The following is a 19904-nucleotide window of genomic DNA, read 5'->3' on the forward strand; positions in this document are numbered from 1 at the left end:
TGGGAATATCAAAGGAAAAACAACACTGAACAAAGGCCCCAAAGGCTGGGGCAGAGTCAGTATGGGAGAGTGGCAGTGCTTGGGGTTCCTAGACAGGGCTGGATGATGCAGGCCTTGAAAGCCATGGTGAGGAGTGTGGTTTTAGGTGCAATGAGAAACAACTGAAGTGTTTCCAGCAAAGGAGTGACATGATCTTATTTGAGGTTGAGACTGCCATCTACTCATCAAAAAACGTTTGTCTTTTCTCCCTGGGCACACAGCCAGATTCCATTTCCTGACACCCTTTGCAGTTGGCTGTGAGCCAGCCATGGGACTGTATACTACCCGTGGAAGTAAGTGGTAGTGGTGAGTACCAGGGCCAGCTCATAAAAATCTCCCATGGGTGCTTCCTCCTGCTGTTTCCCTTTCTGACTTGGCAGCTTGTATTGAAATGGCTGAGCCACCATCTGCCTCGACCCCTGCATGGCTGTGTGGAGCAGAGCCCCCTCCCGGCTGACCTAGAACTGTTCTGAGCTTTTATGTGAACAAGAAAGGAGCACCTGATGTTTTGAGCCATTACATATTCAGTCCATTTGTCACCACATTCTAGTTTGCCTAAAATAATAGGATAATTTGAAAAAGCAATTTTGGCTGCTATGCTATGTGAAAATGTGAGACAGTGTGAACAACAGCAGTGGCCAAAGTGAAATTCCCATGGGCACTAGGGAGATTTCAGTTGAAATAGATTTTGGATAATTTCAGATGGAGAATCAACAGCTCCTATTGACAGCTTGCTTGTGCAGCAGGCCTTTGGGAAAAGAATCTCACTTGATTTGACTTTCAACTGCCGTCTCACTTACTTTCTAGACTTTTCATAACATACCTCACTGAATACCTTTAGGCATATATTTTATTTATTTGACTAGATTGCCCTCAACTGGAGGGTAAATGAACCATGTCTTTGAGAATTTTTAATTTTACTATGGTATCTAGTACAGTGCTTAAGATAAGGTATTTTTTTTTTCATTAAACTTTGCTTAAATTGATGAATAAAAGGGTAGGCTCTCAGATTTCCTGTCCATGGAATTATTGGTAGTCATGTGACCCAGCTTTTGCCTTTCCATTGATATTGCCCCAACCTGGTTTAGACTTTCAATTGCCTTCTAAGGGGGAGGGTTAGCTGTGTTAAATTTTACCTGTGATCTAGTGGAGAAGTAACATCATGGGGCCTGAGATTTGAGTGTTTGCAATGGAAGGCATGTAGAAATGTTTTTTAATGGCATGTGGGTTAATCCTTACTGCTTTTCCCCATGACTTTCAAGTGTCCTCAGTAACCATTGCCCATTGTTCAGAGGTTGCTGGCTGCTTCAGTGACCCTGTTTCCACCCAGGGTTAGGCACTCATCTGGGAGAATCATTATGATCTATGGAAAGTCTCACAATAGGAGGCAATTTCTGTAATCCAAATAAGCAATGGTGAGGTCTGTAACTAAGGATGTGGCAGTGGAAATAGAAAGATGGGAAAAGAATGTAAGAGACTTTACAGAACACTGTGACTGAATGGATCTGGGGCAAAGAAAAGACTGCAATGAAGATGAATACTGATAAACTTCAATCTGTAAACTTAGGTATACATCAACAGACCTGTGTCTCCATGACAAAGCCAGTTAACACTGCCTCCCACCAACAGATGGCGTTAGTAATGAGGCTGGACATTTCAGCCTTAGGTGTGGTACAGTTAACTTGTTATATGTTTACCGTGTTTGTGCTTAGCTTGAATCTGTTTTATGAACATTATTAACCCATCCATGCCTGAGCAAGGCAAAAAAGTGATGTTGAAATTACTGGTAAGACGAGATTTAAGAATATGACACTAATGCTAAAGAGATTTAAATGACAATTGAAAAGCATGAGAAAGATGTTGGAAGTTGTATTGTAGAGGAGATGAATCCATTGACAGGAGGAACAACTCTGAAGGGTAAAGATCTAATCAGGCCACTTGTGAAAACACTGCATTGTGCAGTACAAGAGTAGGGGAAAAGTAATTGATCAGATGAGAAAATAACTCCAAATGTTGGAGTTGTGTCTGGAAGATCAGCATTACTACCGAATGCCCACTAGCTCAATGTTCTTTGTAATGAAGGCTAGAAGTTTGTTCAAGAGGGTAAAAACTAAACACTGTGAAAGAGCTGTAGTGATCTTTCCTTGTAAGACAAGGTGTAAATACAAAGGCTGTTTGTATGAGCACAACATCTAGGTGGACGTAGAAATGGAGATACCATAGCTTCTAAGAATTCTCTATGAGGCTTACACAGGCAAAGGAGGGGATAGAGCGTATCTAGTGGGAGAAAACAGAATTGGAAAGGGGTGACAGATTTGACTACAACAGAAAAGCCATGGTCATAGGCATATTTGCTGAAAACGAATGCTATTTGACAAGGTTTTACCTACCTTTCATGTCTGTGCTGCTTGACATGGAGGGGTGGAGCCATTAGACCAATGGGTAGAAGGGATGGGAACCATTCCCCCCAGCCTTGCCTATAATCCATAAGAGCCAGTGACCTCATACTTGAAAATATAGAATAAGGGCCTCAGAAGAAAAATACGACTTAGATCTGATAAATATTTTCAAAATAATTACAATTCCACACTACCACATTATTTCTTCAACTTTGTTTTCAAATAAATGTACTGCTGTTCAAATTAATACTCCATATTAGTGTATGACCTTTACAGTAGGAATAGGAACTATAACTATTTGACTGTAATGTGGACTCGATACTTAAGGAAGAATAAATTTCAGACAAAACCATCATTTCTCTTCAGTGATAGTATTGAATAGTATAGTCCTGATGTTTTCTAAATAAACCAAAGATGAAACCGTGTCAGAAAGAAACACTAGAGAGGTGGAAGGAAGTAATTGAATGTAAGATAAACTTTTCATGCAAAAAGATGAAACTTGAGAAGGGAAAAATTATGTAAAATCATGAAGTTAGATTAACATGGGAAAAATATGAGCTAGTTCTTCAAATTAATAAATATTAGAAATGTGGGGTTTCCAATGAAACTTAGGCTAACTAAGGACAGAAATAACTTGATGTAGTGAGTGCCCCATGGAACTCATTCCTCTCATACCATAGTGATATGGCAGGAAGATGTAAATGAGTTACAGAGGATGTAGATACTTGACATGCATGGACAGAAGCTGCACAATGGGTTATTATGGGAAATCAGAGATGTTTCTTGAATTTATGTGCCCATAAGATTTTTTTAGAGATAAGATACTGAGTAGAATATATAAATGTACTTCTTTTAGTCTGGTAAAATATATAGATGGTATGATTTCCTTATTCTTACCCTATATAAAGCTCTTATTCTACCTTGTATGAATTTTTTATTCCTACCATAGATGAATTTCTGTCTTATATGAATAACTGATATTTATCATAGCTTAACCATTTTACATTTATAACCAAAAGTGGAAAGAAAACCCATTAGTTTTCAAAAGTTGTATTCTTGCCATTTAAAAACCTACTTGTGAGCTAAAGACGATAGATATTTCTTTTAACATTAACACATTTTATGTTTTCTCTAGGCTGGAATGATAAAAGGTGATAATGATGAGTATTTCATTGAACCCTTGGAAAGAGGTAAGCAGATGGAGGAAGAAAAGGGAAGGATTCATGTTGTCTACAAGAGATCAGCAGTAGAACGGGCTCCCATAGATATGTCCCAAGACTTCCACTACAGAGGTAGGCATCTTTGATAATAATTAACTGTGATTCTAAGATCTATTGAAATCAACTCTCCCATCAATTAAGAGAATGTGACTGTCATGTGCTCTTATATAAAATGTGGAGGTAGCAAAATAAGTTTATGTTTATAAATCATGAAATATGGCTTGCCTGTTTTTAAATGCATAAGAGGAATATATGTTACAGGTATTATTTTATTTCAGGGCATTATTGTATCCCCCAATTTGTTATTTATGACTTCTTTTAAATTTTCACATTAAAATGATCTTTTCTCTAGCTTGTGTTAAAATTTGAAAATATTTGTGTCTTCCAGAAGTATCTAAATTACGCATTATTACTATTACTTTAAAACTTTTAAAATGAGATATATTGACATGGCAAAGAATTATATTTTGTTTTAAGTCCAGCTGATAGATACATTTGAAAATAAGAATGCTATCTGACTTTGTCTATTTTGCAAAACTTTTTACAATATGGAAGAGACAATGAGTTGAATGATTCTGTCGAATTTTATTTTAAGGTAGGCTGAACCACTAAAGTCAAGTGAATTATGGCACATGAAAGTTTTCTATTTTGGTTTTAATGAGATCTGAAAGTAACTTTGTATTAAAGAGATGTTTTTATAAGTTGGGTGTAGAAGTTCCCTTTATGGAGAAGAAAGGAACTATGGGAATCCATGTTTTTTTAACCAGATCTCAAAAAGTCTGTACAGTTGACCCTTGAACAACGTTGGGGCTGGGGTGTCAATCCTCCTTGCACTGGAAAATCCGTGTATTATTTATAGTCTGCCCGCCGTATATGCGTGTCCTCAGCATCAGAGTTTCCACCTCCGCAGAGTCAACCAATGCTGGATTCAGCTAACCGAGAATCAGCGGATCATGTAGTACTGTAGTATTTACTTTAGAAAAAATCCACATATAAGTGGACCAAGGCAGTTCAAACCCCTGTGGTTCAAGGGTCAACTGTATTTTCTTTTGCCAGGCCAACTTTCTGAATTGAAGGCAATGGAAATTTCCCCTAGGGAAATGTCAGGGATACAGATAATCTTCTTAATTTAGCAGCCATCTGTCTTCTAGATTAATGATGTCTTTTGAGAGTTGTTACCTAGTTATTAGTCTGATTTAAGGGAAGCCACCGGCTTCCCTTAATATGTTATATTAATTGGAATAGTACAATCTAAAGTACATTTAAAATTAACATGGTCTGACAGTGTTTTGAGAAATTTCTGGTTTGAAACAACAGGTCTGTATTAATAGATGCAGTACTATGAAATGTGTGCCTATCCCAGAGGGTCACTGTGGTGTAATAGAAAGAGGATACACTTTGCAGTTAGATAGACATGTGTGAGCAATAGCTCTACAATATCAAGTTGTTAGATTAGTAGTTAACGTTTTTAAACCTCAGTTTCTTTATCTGTGAATAGAAAACAAAAATATATCGTTCAAAAAAATAAATAAAAAAAAAATATAGCGCAATTGTAATAAGTATTAGAACTAATATATGCAGATTGCTGAATGTAGCCCTCAGCAATAATAGTTGCCTAATCAATGTTAGCTGTTGTTATTAATTATTGATATTAATTACCTTCTGCAAAAGATTTACATATTGAGTTTTGTTGAAGTTGAATAGTTAGACATTGCTTGCCCTCGTGTTGTGAATACATTACCATTAATTCTCATTTATAAGTATTTTCATGTTTTAAAAATGTTATTCTAAATCAGAATACTGGGTAGGTCAAAGGATAGATAGTAGGATACCGTACTTTTTCTGTAGTCTTGGTTGTTATATATTAACAATATCTAATATCTCTTGAGGCAACGGTCAAACATATTTTAGAAAACCGTAGCCCACATGTATGGAATGGTCTTGGAGGACTGGAAACCAGATTAGTGTCTATGACCCTTATCCTGTTTGCTCCATCTGTCACACTACAGTTTCACCAAACTGTACCTTATTGCTCCATTTCAGTCCCTGAAGATATCTGTATCTATGACTATCAGCCCATGGTACTTTCCAATAGTCTGATATTTATAGAGGAGGAGAGATTATTTTTTTTCTTGAAACCAGAAAATTGCAAGAAATATTATGCTTAATACCTATTGCATTTTTAGATGCTAGATTAGGAGAAATAAGTTAGGAGTCAAGGTATATAAGTTTAAAAGAATTGGATGTGATTAAGATATTTTGGGACATTATTTTAGGAAATTATTAAAAATATAAATTCCAGTAGCATCAGTATCAATATACTCAGATTATATGAGGAAATTTTAAGAATGCAGACTCTGAAGACTGTTTGAGTTTTTCAGTTGCAAATAGAAGATTACTTTATGGTAGAAGTAGGTCACAACCTAGAGTAATATGTATTGGAAAGGTTTTCAACAGTCACGGGTCAAAGCAAAAGGGGTTCCTTTGTTAACTCTCAGTTATCTTAAAACTGGAACCAAAATAGAACCATTCAGTTCTCTTAGAATATTCTGTGATAAACCTTAGTATGAACTTAACAGTTTTAATTTTCTTATTTATACAGTTCTGATTGAACTGAGTTGCTGGTGATATCAATTTACCTCCTTTTGAGAGTCTTAAAATGTAACTATATATTTTAAAAGTGTAAATATCCTCCTACCTTAAATAGAGATTCAAATTTAGAACTCGAAGTACCATACTATAAAGTTTAAATTCTTCTTTTAACTTCTTGGTTATAGGACTGAGAGCCAAGCTTTTTCATGGCCTAAATAGTTTCCAAGTGAAAATTAAGAATTTATTTTTATAATTTTTTCCATCATTCTAAAATGTAAAGTTAAACAGATTCCAGGATTAGAAAGGTATATTGATTTATAAATGAAAACTGTAGTACCATATAAAATAGTGCTTTTCTGGATCAGTATAGGATGTTATTTTAGGAGACATGAGGTCTCTCTTGAATGAGTTATAAGAAGAGGAATAAAATACATAAGACTTTGTTAGAAAGAGATGTATTTGAGGGCCATGGGCTTCATAAATTTCTCTAACAGAAAGTCAGGAGGAGTTTTAATCATAAGCAAGGCACTTCTATCAGTAGAGTCCCTGTAAGTAAATACTCTGCTGTTATAATATCTTACGGAAAAACCCAAATGAACTTTTTGGCCAACCCAGTGTTTTGCTAGTTGTCACACTGATTGCCTGGACACATTTCTTGCTTTGTCATTTTATCAACTCAGAACTGCCATTCATTTGAGGTCTGTAATTTGTTGCAAGTGCTCTAAATTAAAACAAATTATTACCTGAACTAGGTGAGTAGTAGTGAGAAGGAGAGAAGAAGCCAAATTGGGTTGAGATTGAAGTAAAACAGATGGGGTTATTCGATAGAGTAGATGGGGGGGAGAGAGAGAGAGAGATCAAGGATGACTCAGATTCCTAATCTGGAAGACTTAGAGAATTCTCTTTCCAGAATTCAGGTATTTCAAATGAGAAGTAGAAATAGGCTTGATGAAGGATGACAAGTGGCTATACTTTTGGATATATTACGTTCAAGGATCCATTGGGATAGTAAGTGAACTAAAAAAACTCATAGTGTATTTTCATAATCATGTCCCAGAGTCATTGCATGAGTGTCTTTATATACCTGTTGTAGTAGGGATGGGTAGAGGTTATCTTGGGAGTCAGGTGGCAGATATTGGCTCATGGATGCTTAGAATGTCTCTGCTTGCCTTCAACTCTCTCATTCCAAAATCTGTATCAGTGAGAATCAGAAAATGAACACTGCACAGGTTTGGGAGCCCATGAAAGATGTTTGCTACCTATCACTATAGGAGAGAAGACATTATGTCCTTAAAAAAACAACAAAGTAAAAATAAGACAAAAATTATGCTTCTACCATACTCAAGAGCCCTAAGTTATTCCACTTGACTAAATGCAAACCTGTATTTTGATTCCTTATCTTTAAGAATATTTATCTAGTTTTCCAATAAAAGCCACAGCTTTGAACCTGTTGAGACAATACATTATATGGTACAATTCAACAACAACAACAACAAAAACCCTCAACCATTCCCAAATATGGCACAGATTTTCTTTCCTTGACCCTTAAGGAATTTATATTGTTTTTGAAATGAGGAAAAATATGAATACTGTTTAAAAATATATTGAACTTGTAAAATCATAAATAGAGCACTCTGCTCTAGAATTACTCTTTTAAGAATAACACGTAAAGCAGTTTTACATTTGGCAATATAAATAATCTCTTCCAGTGCAGAACTGGCAGGTATTCACAACACATAGCGCAGCCAGGTTCTGGCAAAGAATACCATCCTTTTCATTAACAACAAATATAAACCTGGCATGCTTATGATAAAGAAATTTGTCTACTTCATCTTAGGGGAGAGTTGAATTTACTTCTTTTTCTGATTTCTGCTTTGGGAGTATGGAGATCACATTCATTTTTGGCATCTTCAGTTTGTACAAAATTATTTTATATTTTACTGATTTGAAATTTTATTTGGTAAAGACATGGCTAATAAACTATCAAAGGGTCATAAAGTTCACCTCCACTGTTTAAATCAGTCATCGGTCTAAACTCAGATAAAAAACAAAATGTACTTCTGATCATCTCTTAAGAATGTCTCCATTGTCATCAATAAGAAGTTTGCTTTAGGCAGTCTATTTTCTGGGGGGGGGAGGGGGACTGTACTTGTATGACATCATTCAGCTGTTCATATTTTTTTCTTAATCCCTGGGCCCTTAGGCTTCTCCCCGCAAATTACAAACTATTCATTCACCAGAAGCTTTGTGTTAAAGTAATTTTTGTAATTACTTCCTACCAGTGGGAAACAAGGAATAGTAAGCCTTTATCTCCTGGCTTCCTTTCAGGATTTTCATTTTCCTGCATGAACCCAAGTGCTTGTGTTGCTGGTGTGGTTGTCATGGCGCTGTGAAGGAGTGTCTTTGTCCCAGGTGGGAAACATGTACAAGTCAGAAATGATTTGGGAGTTGCTCCTGGTTGCCAGGGAATGAAACTATGAAACAAGAACTAGAATAATGGGAAGACTATTCCTTATTTTAGTGACACTAGGAACTTCCTAGGCACAGAGCCCTTCCTTGATCTGTAGGCACATGAGTAGGTGCTATAGTCCTTTGTATTTGGAAGTTCTCATGACTTATACCCTAATCAAAGAGAAACATTGGTGGACATTGTAACCCACCAAAAGAAAAAAAAAATCAAACGCGAAAAATTAATTTTAGCAGATGTTTTCTTATTAAAGGAAGCAAGACACATAATATTACTAAATCATTAAGGTCTGTCAATAGCAAACATTCTTTTAGGTAGATGTTAAATGATAAATTTTTCACAGAAGCACAGATTAGTTTATAATATAATCTAAAGTTCAGCTATTTGTCAAGGCTACTCCCATTGGATTCACGCGGAAATACTAATCGTATTTACGGAATTCCTTTTCAGGTTGGTTTTGTATGTTTTATCATCTAGGTATTTATAATAATTATTGACAAAAGAAGGCAGTTGAAGATTGAATTATTATATTAAGTAATCAGGAAGCAGAGTGAAGATTAAAGGAGCTTTCAGATGTGAAACATGAAAGATAATATTCCCCTTATTAACATGTCTTCCTGGGCCTATTCTATTTCTTCATGAATAGGTACAATGAAAGGAGCGTTTATACAGACCAGGATTAAAGTGTTACAAAATGTAACTCCGTATTTTTTCTAATAAGGTATTGAATATGGAAATACACAAATAGTATTGAGAATTCAGAGTTGCTGGATTACTATTTAGTTATTGATGTGGCATTAATGGAGAAAGAGAATTGTAAGGTTTCAGATATAGCGTCTGTGTGATTGGAGTGAAATTGAAAGCAGTTAATTTATCTTAGGGTATGAAGCTAATTCAGGTAACATAGGCCAAATATTGATTTTTAAATTAAATGATTGCCTCTCAGAAGTAACTATATCAATTACTGACTTATGAAAGAGCAGTTCATACCAAGAAAAATCTGTTAGTATTTAAAATGTATTTGCTCTTTCTGAATATAAAATATATCCTATTATCAAAATATGCTTTTTTTTTTTGGCTGCGTTGGGTTGTTGCGCGCGGGCTTTCTCTAGTTGCGGTGAGCGGGGGCGACTCTTCCTTGTGGTGCGCGGGTTTCTCATTGCGGTGGCTTCTCTTGTTGTGGAGCACGGGCTCTAGGCACGTGGGCTTCGGTAGTTGTAGCACGTGGGCTCAGTAGTTGTGGCTCACGGGCTCTAGAGCGCAGGCTAGGTAGTTGTGGTGCACGGGCTTAGTTGCTCCGCGGCCATGTGGGATCTTCCCGGACCAGGGCTCGAACCCACATTCCCTGAACTGGCAGGTGGATTCTTTACCACTGAGCCACCAGGGAAGCCCTCAAAATATACTTTTAATGTTTGGTTTTATTCATTTCAACTGCATTTGCTTATGAGGGATAGACTCTATTTTTAGTAAAATATTAAGTATGTTTTGACTCTGCACATGCCAGGTATTCCTGTTTAGACCCATTTTAAAGCCTGTACTTATTTTCTTTACATGTACAATTTATAAACTTTCACATTAGTAAATGCGTAGGAAGCATTTGTGTAAGGATTATTTGTGTAAGAATATTTCTGGAGGTTAAGTAATCTTTTGCTTCATCATTTCTGTTTCTGACTAATATGAGTGATATTTTCAAAGATAATATTCTATAAAGTAGATTTTATTTATATTTGTCATTGTTTTCTTTTTCCTGCTAAGTCATCAGTCATTAACTTCAAATATAAAATTTATTTATGAGGATCAATGCTATTTGCTTCTGATCATCTTCATTTGGTATTCTGCAAACAGTTTTTGTTTATGTGTGCAGGGACCCTTGCATCCCTGCAGAGGATTCAGGTGTGTTATTCTCAATCCTCTCTTTCTTTATAGGATCTTTTTCTCCCTGTCTCAATGTGGGGAATCTTTCAGGTAGATGACATAGAGAAATGGGACAATGGGAAGAAATAAGTGTAGCACAGAAATAATATTTTTATTTGAAAATTGCTTGAGATTAGATTATGGGGACTATGAATTAAAATGTGAGGGCTACACTCAGACCAAAATAAATGCTCCTTTAATGCATGATTCTGCCAGGGGAGCTGAATACTTGGTTTTGTTCTTTCTAGACACCAGAAATTTTATTCCAGTTTTCAGCTGTGATTCATCTGGTCTAAATATGTAAATTTAAAAATCCTTAATGGAAGTTCTTGAACTTGGGACTTTGTATATGATGGAAAGATTTATTTTAGGAATGATTGGAGCCATTTCCCTAAGTTTAATATATAATATATATACTGTAAGGTTTACTGCCGATATGTAGTTATATACAGCATATTCTTAGATCACTTTACGGTACCTTACTAAATATCTGGAAAAAAATCTTTGACAAGAGGCATTGATTCAAATTGTTTTTCCATTTTTTTGTTTTCTGCTCATCGTTCACAACTATTTTAACCACTTATATGCCGTTCCACATTAACTGGTTCTTTGATTCTGTGCTGAGATCTTTGTTCATTATTTCAGAGCTCTGGTTAGTAATACCAAGCATCCTAAGATTTTGTGTATATTCTTGTCCAAAGGACAGTTTTTAAGTATTTTTTAGGCAATACCTGAGTGTAAGCCAATGCTCAAGGCTTATTTCTCTTCAGTGTGCTTTATAGATTTCTGTGTGCTCTTTAAATGTTAAGAATAAAGTCTGCGTGGTACTAAAACGTTTTGCATTCTAAATTCAGTCCTCTGTTTCAGCACATTGGCAGGTTTTGTTTTCACATTTTCCATTTTATCAGGACTTACCCCACGTACTAAGGGGATAAGAGCAATGTCTAAGCCCCTTTTGGTGAGACAAATGAGTGATAAAAGCAGATTCTTTTTATGTCCTGTGCTCCGTACTAATAAAATGTCACTGAACAGCCTTTTAGTAACAAGAAATTAAAATATTAGAACAGCTTTTAAGTTTCTACATTCCCAGTTTCGGATGACATTTGTAGATAAAGTCAATATAGCAATTTGATGCAAATAAACGTTGTCCTTCCTCCTTCTGTGACGCTGGGCTTGACTTTCAAGTCTAGTGGGAAGTCCTAAGGAAATCACTGCTAGGTGTAGTAGATGCACCTCCCTATTTATGTTTAAAAGAGATACAATTAATTTAATCAGGTTAGATATGTTGTTTATTTCTCTTCAGCATCCTTCTGTCATCTGTGATGACCCAACATTTGAAAAGTCAGTGGAAGCATTTGTTGTTATAGGGTTGTTATAGGGTTGCTATCATCTGAGTTCCACTGGGCATCTTAAAGACACTATCACTCACTAGTTCTCTTCTTCTTAAATTTATGGAAGACGTGTTCTAACATCCTGTTACCTCAGGCTTCTACAAATTATTAATGAACATTTATGGTATACATTGGGATTATTTTTATAGAGTTGAGATCTATAAGCTTTGATGTTGGACAAAATCACTATTACATTAATCACCCAGATTTTTATCCTTAAGTAAAATCCCAACCTTTTTGGACTTTTCATCTTTCCTAGTTATATGGCCCCAGTTATAATGAGACTCAGACTTCAACTCACAGTATCCACAAGCATGTCACTCATCTCCGTTTCTTCCTTTTGTGACCTTATGACAACTTTGATAAAGCAACTCAAATAATCTGAATTATTCAAGTTTTGTATCCTGAATACAAATTAAGGAAATGGGAAGCCAAGAATTTACTTTCAGTAGTAGGAATTATGAAACTGGACCTTCCTTTTATTAATAGAAATGGTGACTTTGTAGCACATGTTAATTCTTTACAAATATTCACAGAAAAAAAAAAAAAACAGAAGAAAAAAAAAGCCCAGATATCCTAAATGTGAAACGCATCACATTTTGATTTTGTACAGAAGTTTTGTATGTTAGCCGGTATGTGGGCCTCACTGGGCTGGTAGTCCTTGTTGGCCTGGCTGCTAGCTCTGCTGGCATCGCTGCTGGGCCTTCTCAGCTTGACTCCAGTCTGCTCTCATGGGTGCAGCAGACCACCCTGAGTTCTGGCTAGGGCTCCTATTTCCCCAGCCCACGTGATCTGCCTGCAGCTTCTGTTGTGGGACGTCATTGATGCTGGTTCAGCTACCCTCTTAGACAGGCTCCCCAGGAAGCTCAGATACTGCTGTTCTTACAGCACCGGAACCAAGGGGACTCATGGCTTCCTTGGCTGCAACTGGATCGATGTGCTAGCAAATGCAGTGTTCTCCTTCCAGAGTCCCCAGAATAGAGCAGGAAAACAGGCTGTGGCCCTTGGAGGTACTCAGAGATCTGTATGTTTTAGCACCATGTCCCTTCTCTTGAGACTCTGCCTCGAAGGGGAACTGGGAAGAAATCCGAAATCACTGTCTCCTCATCCCAAAAGCAGTCCAAGATCAAAAGGGCCAAGCCTGCCTTTTTCTTCCTCTAATTAAATGATTTTTCCTCACTCCTCCAGCCTCATGATTAAGACTGACAATGAGGCTTCCCTGGTGGCGCAGTGGTTGAGAGTCTGCCGGCCAATGCGGGGGGCACGGGTTCGGGCCCTGGTCTGGGAGGATCCCACGTGCCGCGGAGCGGCTGGGCCCGTGAGCCACGACTGCTGAGCCTGCGCGTCTGGAGCCTGTGCTCCGCAACAGGAGGGGCTGCGATGGTGAGAGGCCCGTGCACCGCGGTGAAGAGTGGCCCCCGCTTGCCGCAACTGGGGAAAGCCCTCGCACAGAAACGAGGACCCAACACAGACAAAAATAAATAAATAAATAAATAAATTAAAAAAAAAAAAAAAGACTGACAATGGTCAGGACTTTTTCTCATAGGAGGAAAACACAAATAAAGAACAAACAAACAAATAAAAAACCTCTGTATTCTGGTCTCCAGGCCTAGCGTTGATATGTTATGTGAGAGCTATGAGGATCTAGAAGATCCTTTCTCTTTTAGCCTACAGATCTCGGTTATTTTGAAAAATCTTATTTGAACTCCAGAAGTTGAACATTGAGTTTCTTTATATTCTTGATGCAACAATCCTAGTGTCCAACAGCCTCTTTCCTTTCCCTTCCCAACCTCCCAGCTAGAGTTTGGGGATAGTTAGCAAGTCATTTATGCACAAAGGCCGAGAAGATAATTATATTTTCCAAATATCATCCCCATTTCACAAATCAACCTATTTCTGGGATTCACATTGTTGTAGTTCCATATTGTTGTAGTTGCAGAAACCATATATATCAAGGGGTTGTTCAAAGGGCTCTTGTTAGAATCGTATCCCCTCTTATTGTATACATGTAATTTGGGGTGAAGAATGATAAGATGTCAAGTGCAAAATAGCAAAAAAAACAGGGTTAAAATGGAATTAATGTCAGAAAAAATAAATTTTATCTTTATAACTTAAGTATACCTTACCTCATGATTTGTAATCTAAAACAAATCACAGATATGGTTTTGACATCCTGAGTCTCTAGAAGAACCTGGGAATTTTCAGTTTTCCAATGTCTATATATCTAAATTTGGAGTCTTAATCCTACTTGACTGTTATTTTCTTTTTCCAATTAATATCTGCAAATATGGAGTTTTATCCCAAATTTTACAGTATTTTACTTATGATTAAAAGAAGAAATCAAATTTATTCTCTTTGCGAATATAGAATCTTGATATTTTATTTATGATATGGTTAAAACAAGAAGTGATTTTTATGCAAATCAGAGAATAGTAGTATTAATATAGTCCTCAGGAGCCCATTTACTTACTTTTGCAGATTTTTCTAACTTTTGGTCCAGAGATAGAGTAATGGTATTGAAAGTGAAAGAGGTACCATGTCCAATCCTCCTTCGGTACAAATAGGGAGGTCATCTGTTTTAGTCTTCTTCAATTCTTGGCAATAACAAAGGAAAAATTAATAAGACCAGTCATGAAGGCAGTCCCTTACCTTAGGTCCCCAGTTCCAGTAACTAAAGCTTAAAAAGAACAACTTAAATGCGATAGACATTAGAAAAACTAATGGGAATGGGAAACTAGGTGCTCAGTGTTTAATCTATTGAGAATACCCCTTATATTTCTAGGTATGGAGACAAAATATAAGTGATTATTTCAGAAAACATATTTTGATTGATATAAGAACATATTGCATTAAGATAGGATCACACACATTCTCTGTTCCACCCCCTTTGCATACATACTCTAACCCCACCTTAATGGCCATTCCTGTGAAAGGTATTTCAAAGCCAAAGGAGTACAGTCCAACTGTGTTAAATTTCTTAGAGTAAAGTTAGCCAAGGATATCCTGTAAAAACAGACTCAAGCATTTGAATATGATCTCTTGAGCCAGTTTTAAAATTAGATCTTCAAACTGGGTCTTTAGAACACTAAAGAAATCCAAAAATCTAAGCAGTGACTTTTTTTGTTGTTGTTACAAGACTAACATGTATCTTTTAAACAATCTTTACTATTTCCTATCTCACAGAGAAGGAAAGAAAGCTCACATTTTTCAGCTAGTTCATAAGAAAACTAAAACATTTATCAGAGATGGAATGTGTCTACAACTTATGCCTTCACAAAGTATGAAGACATAATGTGTAATTATTAATGATGAGTTTTAGGCAAACATCTAGTGTATTATTGATATAAATATATTATTTTTATTTGTTTATTGGGTACTTAACATATGCTCTCCCATAGAGTATAGTGTACTTCCACAAAGATTGATAAAGAAACATGACAACTAAACTAAACCGTTACACAATTAGTCTTATAATGACTGATCTAGAAAGCATGTTATGTGACTTTAGAAATATCAGTGAAGGTTGGAGTGTTTGAGGGACTTGAGGTAGATAGTGAAGGATGCCTGGGTGCAATGACTGGGAAGAAAGGAAGACATTCCTAAGGGAGCAAGACAAAAATTCAGGTAGAGACATAGTGGTGATACTATGATGATGATATTATTATTAATAACTATTAATAACTAAAAGTAGAAAAGGCACAAATATAAATCATGTTACCTCAAGGGATTTTTGTTTGTTTGTATTTTACATAATGACTAATTTAAGCTGATTGAGTCAACGTCTTAGCTGCTATTGATGTGGTAAATTTTTTTCTTTTTTCTTTTTGAAATTTATTTATTTTATACAGCAGGTTCTTATTAGTTATCTATTTTATACATATTAGTGTATACATGTCAATTCCAATCTCCCAGTTCATCCCACCACCCCCCCACCCCACTTTCCCCGCTTGGTAAATTTCTTTTTTTTCTTTAGTATAGTTTTAGCCCAGAGGCTTACCATTGAGTACCTTTGTGACCTATATCAAGTTACTTAACCTATCAGAGACTCCGTTTCCTCATCCATCAACAAGTCAGAGAAAGTAATAGTACTTACTTCAAAGGGTTGTCTTTGGATTTATCTGTAAAGCACTTGATTTTAGTTCCTGGCATGTACTAAACACTCAATGAAAGTTACCTCTTACTACTCTTTTATCATAACTACACTTTCCCTTTGTGGTACTTTTATAATCTTATAAGAACCACCAGCTATCTTTCTTTGAACGTGTGGTTTGTTATATGCTTTCATCACAGCATCACTTTTGTTTTTCTCCCTTTGGTGTCATGCAAATTCTCACTCTTGTGTTCTACTTTCAGCTTCTAGGAAATTGCTCTCCTATAGAGTTTTCTGGATGATGGAAATGTTCTACCGCAGTGCTATCCAAAATGGTAACCACTAGGCATATGTAGCAATTGAGATGTGACTAGTGCGACTAAAGAACTGAATTTTTTGTTTTACTTAATTTTAAATTAATTTAAATGTAAAGAGCCAAGCCAAGGATTTGCACCATGGTATATATCTTCTTGATAGTTTTCAAAATTCTTTCATGTGCCTTATTTCATTTGATTCTCCCAAGAATTATGTGACATAGAATAGGTGGGATTACCCCAATTTTTCTTGTTTGCTCAACATTGCTTATTCAAGGTCTAGCACAAGGAGCAGCACAGAGCAGATCTTCAATAAATATTGATTGAATGAATAAGTGATTGATTCTGATACTCAGAAATGTTAAGTACCTTGCCCAAGGAAAATTATTAAAAAATGTTTTTCCACACTCTTAATTTGATGAAAAAGTGCAGGTTTTGCAGGTACTTTTTAAACTGAACAAAAGGAGATTTCAACTGACATTTGTCAGGAAGGTCAAAAATGAAATTCTCTGTAAGACCCACAGTATCAAAATTTCTCTGGAATTCACAGGAGAAAATTCCAAGGAAGATAATCCAGAAAGAGCACTTATCACCTCATATGTCTGTTTATCAAACCCAGACTATGTGATGCAGTCCCCTGTTGATGGTCTGAGGGGACTTCCTTACATAGTCTGAGTGTCTGAGGGTGGTTGTTGAATGGGAATCAGGAAGGAGACGCACAGCGCCGAAGAGATTGTGGGGTGCTCCAGATTTATGATGTAGAGCTTGCTTACTAAGTCACCATGGCAACTGCCACACATTTCATTTCTCATTCTAAAGGCATTTTTCATCTTTATGAATTTCCATAGAGATGCTTATGGGTTTTAAGCGGGAGATGCAAAGAGTGTACAGTTGGACGGTATAGGTCTCCTCTGTCTTCATAAATACTTGGCTGGAATTTGGGCCCTTTTGCCCCTTTGTAGATATTTTTTTCCATCACCATCGTTGCCAAATTTCTGTGAAGAATGTATCTTCTTTAACTCCCTTCTTATCGCTTAGTCTCTTATCCAGCTCCCCCTCAGCTTGGCTCTCAACCTCAGCACTTTACATAAATAGTTTTTCCCAGATACTGAAAGACACTTAGACATTTCAATAGATTTTTTTTTCTTAGAGCTCATTCTCTTGGGCCTCTCATGACGTTTGGTAGCATATTGTTTCTTTAGGTTTTCCGTTCTCTTGGCTTCTGTCACACTCACTGTAGCCTTCCTATCCCTTCCTATCTCTGATCAGTTATTGGGGTATCTTTTCTTTTCTGATTATTTAGTAGTGCATTTCCCCTCTATTCAGTTTTATCCTACATGGTTTCAAAAGAGATACTCTTTTTTATGGCGTCCAGTATCATCTTTACCAAATGTCCGTAAATCTTTCTGGTATGGGTTTTGGAGCCTGACAAACCTGGGTTCAGACAGTAGCTCTGCTGCCGATGAGCTCTTTGACCTTAGGGACTTTGGACAACTTCTCCAGATACCATTATTTCATCATGGAAATTTCGACCACCTTAAGATGCTGTTGGTGATGTACTGCCCTACATAAGAAGGGCAATCGACTCATAATCTCTCTCACACCTTTCCCTGTCCTTTCTTACCACTGCCAAAACAATAGTTGGTATCCTTTTCTCATATTTGTTTCAGGAAAGGTCAGTTAATGCCAGATTACAAAGACCTTATTTTACAAATTAAAACAACAACAACAACAAACCCCCAGTGTACTCACAGAAGTGATATAGTCTTGTGATATGTATTTTAGAAGATGTGTCTTCCATCCACATGGAGTATAGAATAGAGGGGTGGACAGGATGGAGGCAGCTTGGCAGTTACTGGAGAAATCCAGGTGACGAGGGCATCCAATATGTCTACTCCAACATGAAAAGGGAAGAGTGGATGGAGTGGGATGCATTTTAAGAAGCAGAGCAAAACATTTTCATAGGGCCACTTTCATGTGAGGCTATTTGTGATCATTATAGTCATTATGTGTTTGAACTTAAAAACTTTTTAAGTAACATGCTCAGCAGAACGCCTTATGCCATCCCTGACCCGCACTCAATCTCTGAGCAGAGTATTCAGGGACGGGGCAGAGATCAGGGTTCTCTGTTATATGCATTACTTAGTTTTTAATTAATATACAAAAAAAATCTTAAAATTTTAACCATGAAATAATTATAAATATTCCCACACAGTGTGCTTCAAAAGTAATGTCACGTGTTCATCTTTGTAAGAAGCAAAAAAAGAGATTTTTGTGCCTGGTTAGATATAGATTGGAGAGAGACATCTAATGTAGTTAGATAGACTACCTTATTGCATCCCTTGTTTGTTATTATTTCTGTAAACTTATACTCTTTTCTGTTTCTTGAGTATCTTCCTGTCACCTCTATTTAGTGTTCATTATCCAGCTCAAGGGTCATTTTTCAATGAAAGTGATTTTTTCTTTTTTCCCTGAAATTCCATAGTTCTTAAAAGTTCATTTTTGCACTTTGCCATATACCATCTTATGATATGTATTATTTCCCTAATTTATTAGAATCTGGTTTTCAGCTCCTGCTACTTCATTTATTTTCCAAATAAATAACAAAACTCTTTAATGATAAACTATGCTGCTACATTTTGCTTTTTACTCACCTTACCTCTCTGTGACATTAGACTCACCCTTGGCTTTCATGACTGGAGTCTTGGATTTATTTCTTAGCCTCCTTCCTTGATCATTTTTCTTCTTTCCATCCTTTTCATGCAAGTCTTCCTTAAGGTTTTTGTCCTTTTCTCACGTTTTGTACCATTGGTGATCTGTGGGAGAATTACACGGTGGTGTATATCGTCCACATTTTTCTTGAACTCCAAGACTGTATATTCAACCACTTTTTAGCCACCTGCACTTGGATATCCCACAAAGACCTCTAACTCACCATGGCCAACACTGAACTTGTCTCTAACCATCAACCAATTCCTAAACTGCTCCTTGATTCTCCTATTAGATGTTAGTCTTAGTGAATGGTTCTGGCATCCACCCAGTTAACCCTCTGACTTTCGTATCCTTTATCTAGTTGGCAGGAAAGACCCACAAATTATACACCCAGAAAGCTCTCAAGATAGCCCCTTCAGTCTCCTTTGTTTCTACTTTTGTTCAGAACCTAATGTTTTGTTTTGAATACTGCAGCTGTCTCCTAACTATTCTCCTATTTCTAAACTCCCTCTAGTCCATTTAGAGATACAGTGTTACCAAACTTTGTGGATTATGTGCCCACACCACCGTGTGTGTGTGTGTGTGTGTGTGTGTGTACATACACACAAATGTATCATTATCGTTTATACATTATAGAACATATGTATCGTATTATAGGACATTCACAGAGATAGAAATTATAAAAAATATAACAAAGATAACTTCGGTAGAAGTTCTATTTTTTTCTCCATATTCCAATAACTATTTTTACATATCTCTGTAATGT

The 19904-nt window shown here is 36.5% G+C and overlaps 1 protein-coding gene across 1 annotated transcript in view; it reads left to right on the plus strand.

The window, feature by feature from the left end:
- Positions 1-19904, plus strand: part of ADAMTS3 (ADAM metallopeptidase with thrombospondin type 1 motif 3) — a 284361-nt gene that overhangs the window by 126516 nt on the left and 137941 nt on the right. The window contains exon 4 of the mRNA XM_068542844.1: positions 3574-3730. Within this exon, the coding sequence (XP_068398945.1) occupies positions 3574-3730 (157 nt within the window). The remainder of the gene's footprint in view (positions 1-3573; positions 3731-19904) is intronic.

Source organism: Eschrichtius robustus, chromosome 4 (assembly GCF_028021215.1).
Source record: "Eschrichtius robustus isolate mEscRob2 chromosome 4, mEscRob2.pri, whole genome shotgun sequence".
Taxonomy (NCBI): Eukaryota; Metazoa; Chordata; class Mammalia; order Artiodactyla; family Eschrichtiidae; genus Eschrichtius; species Eschrichtius robustus.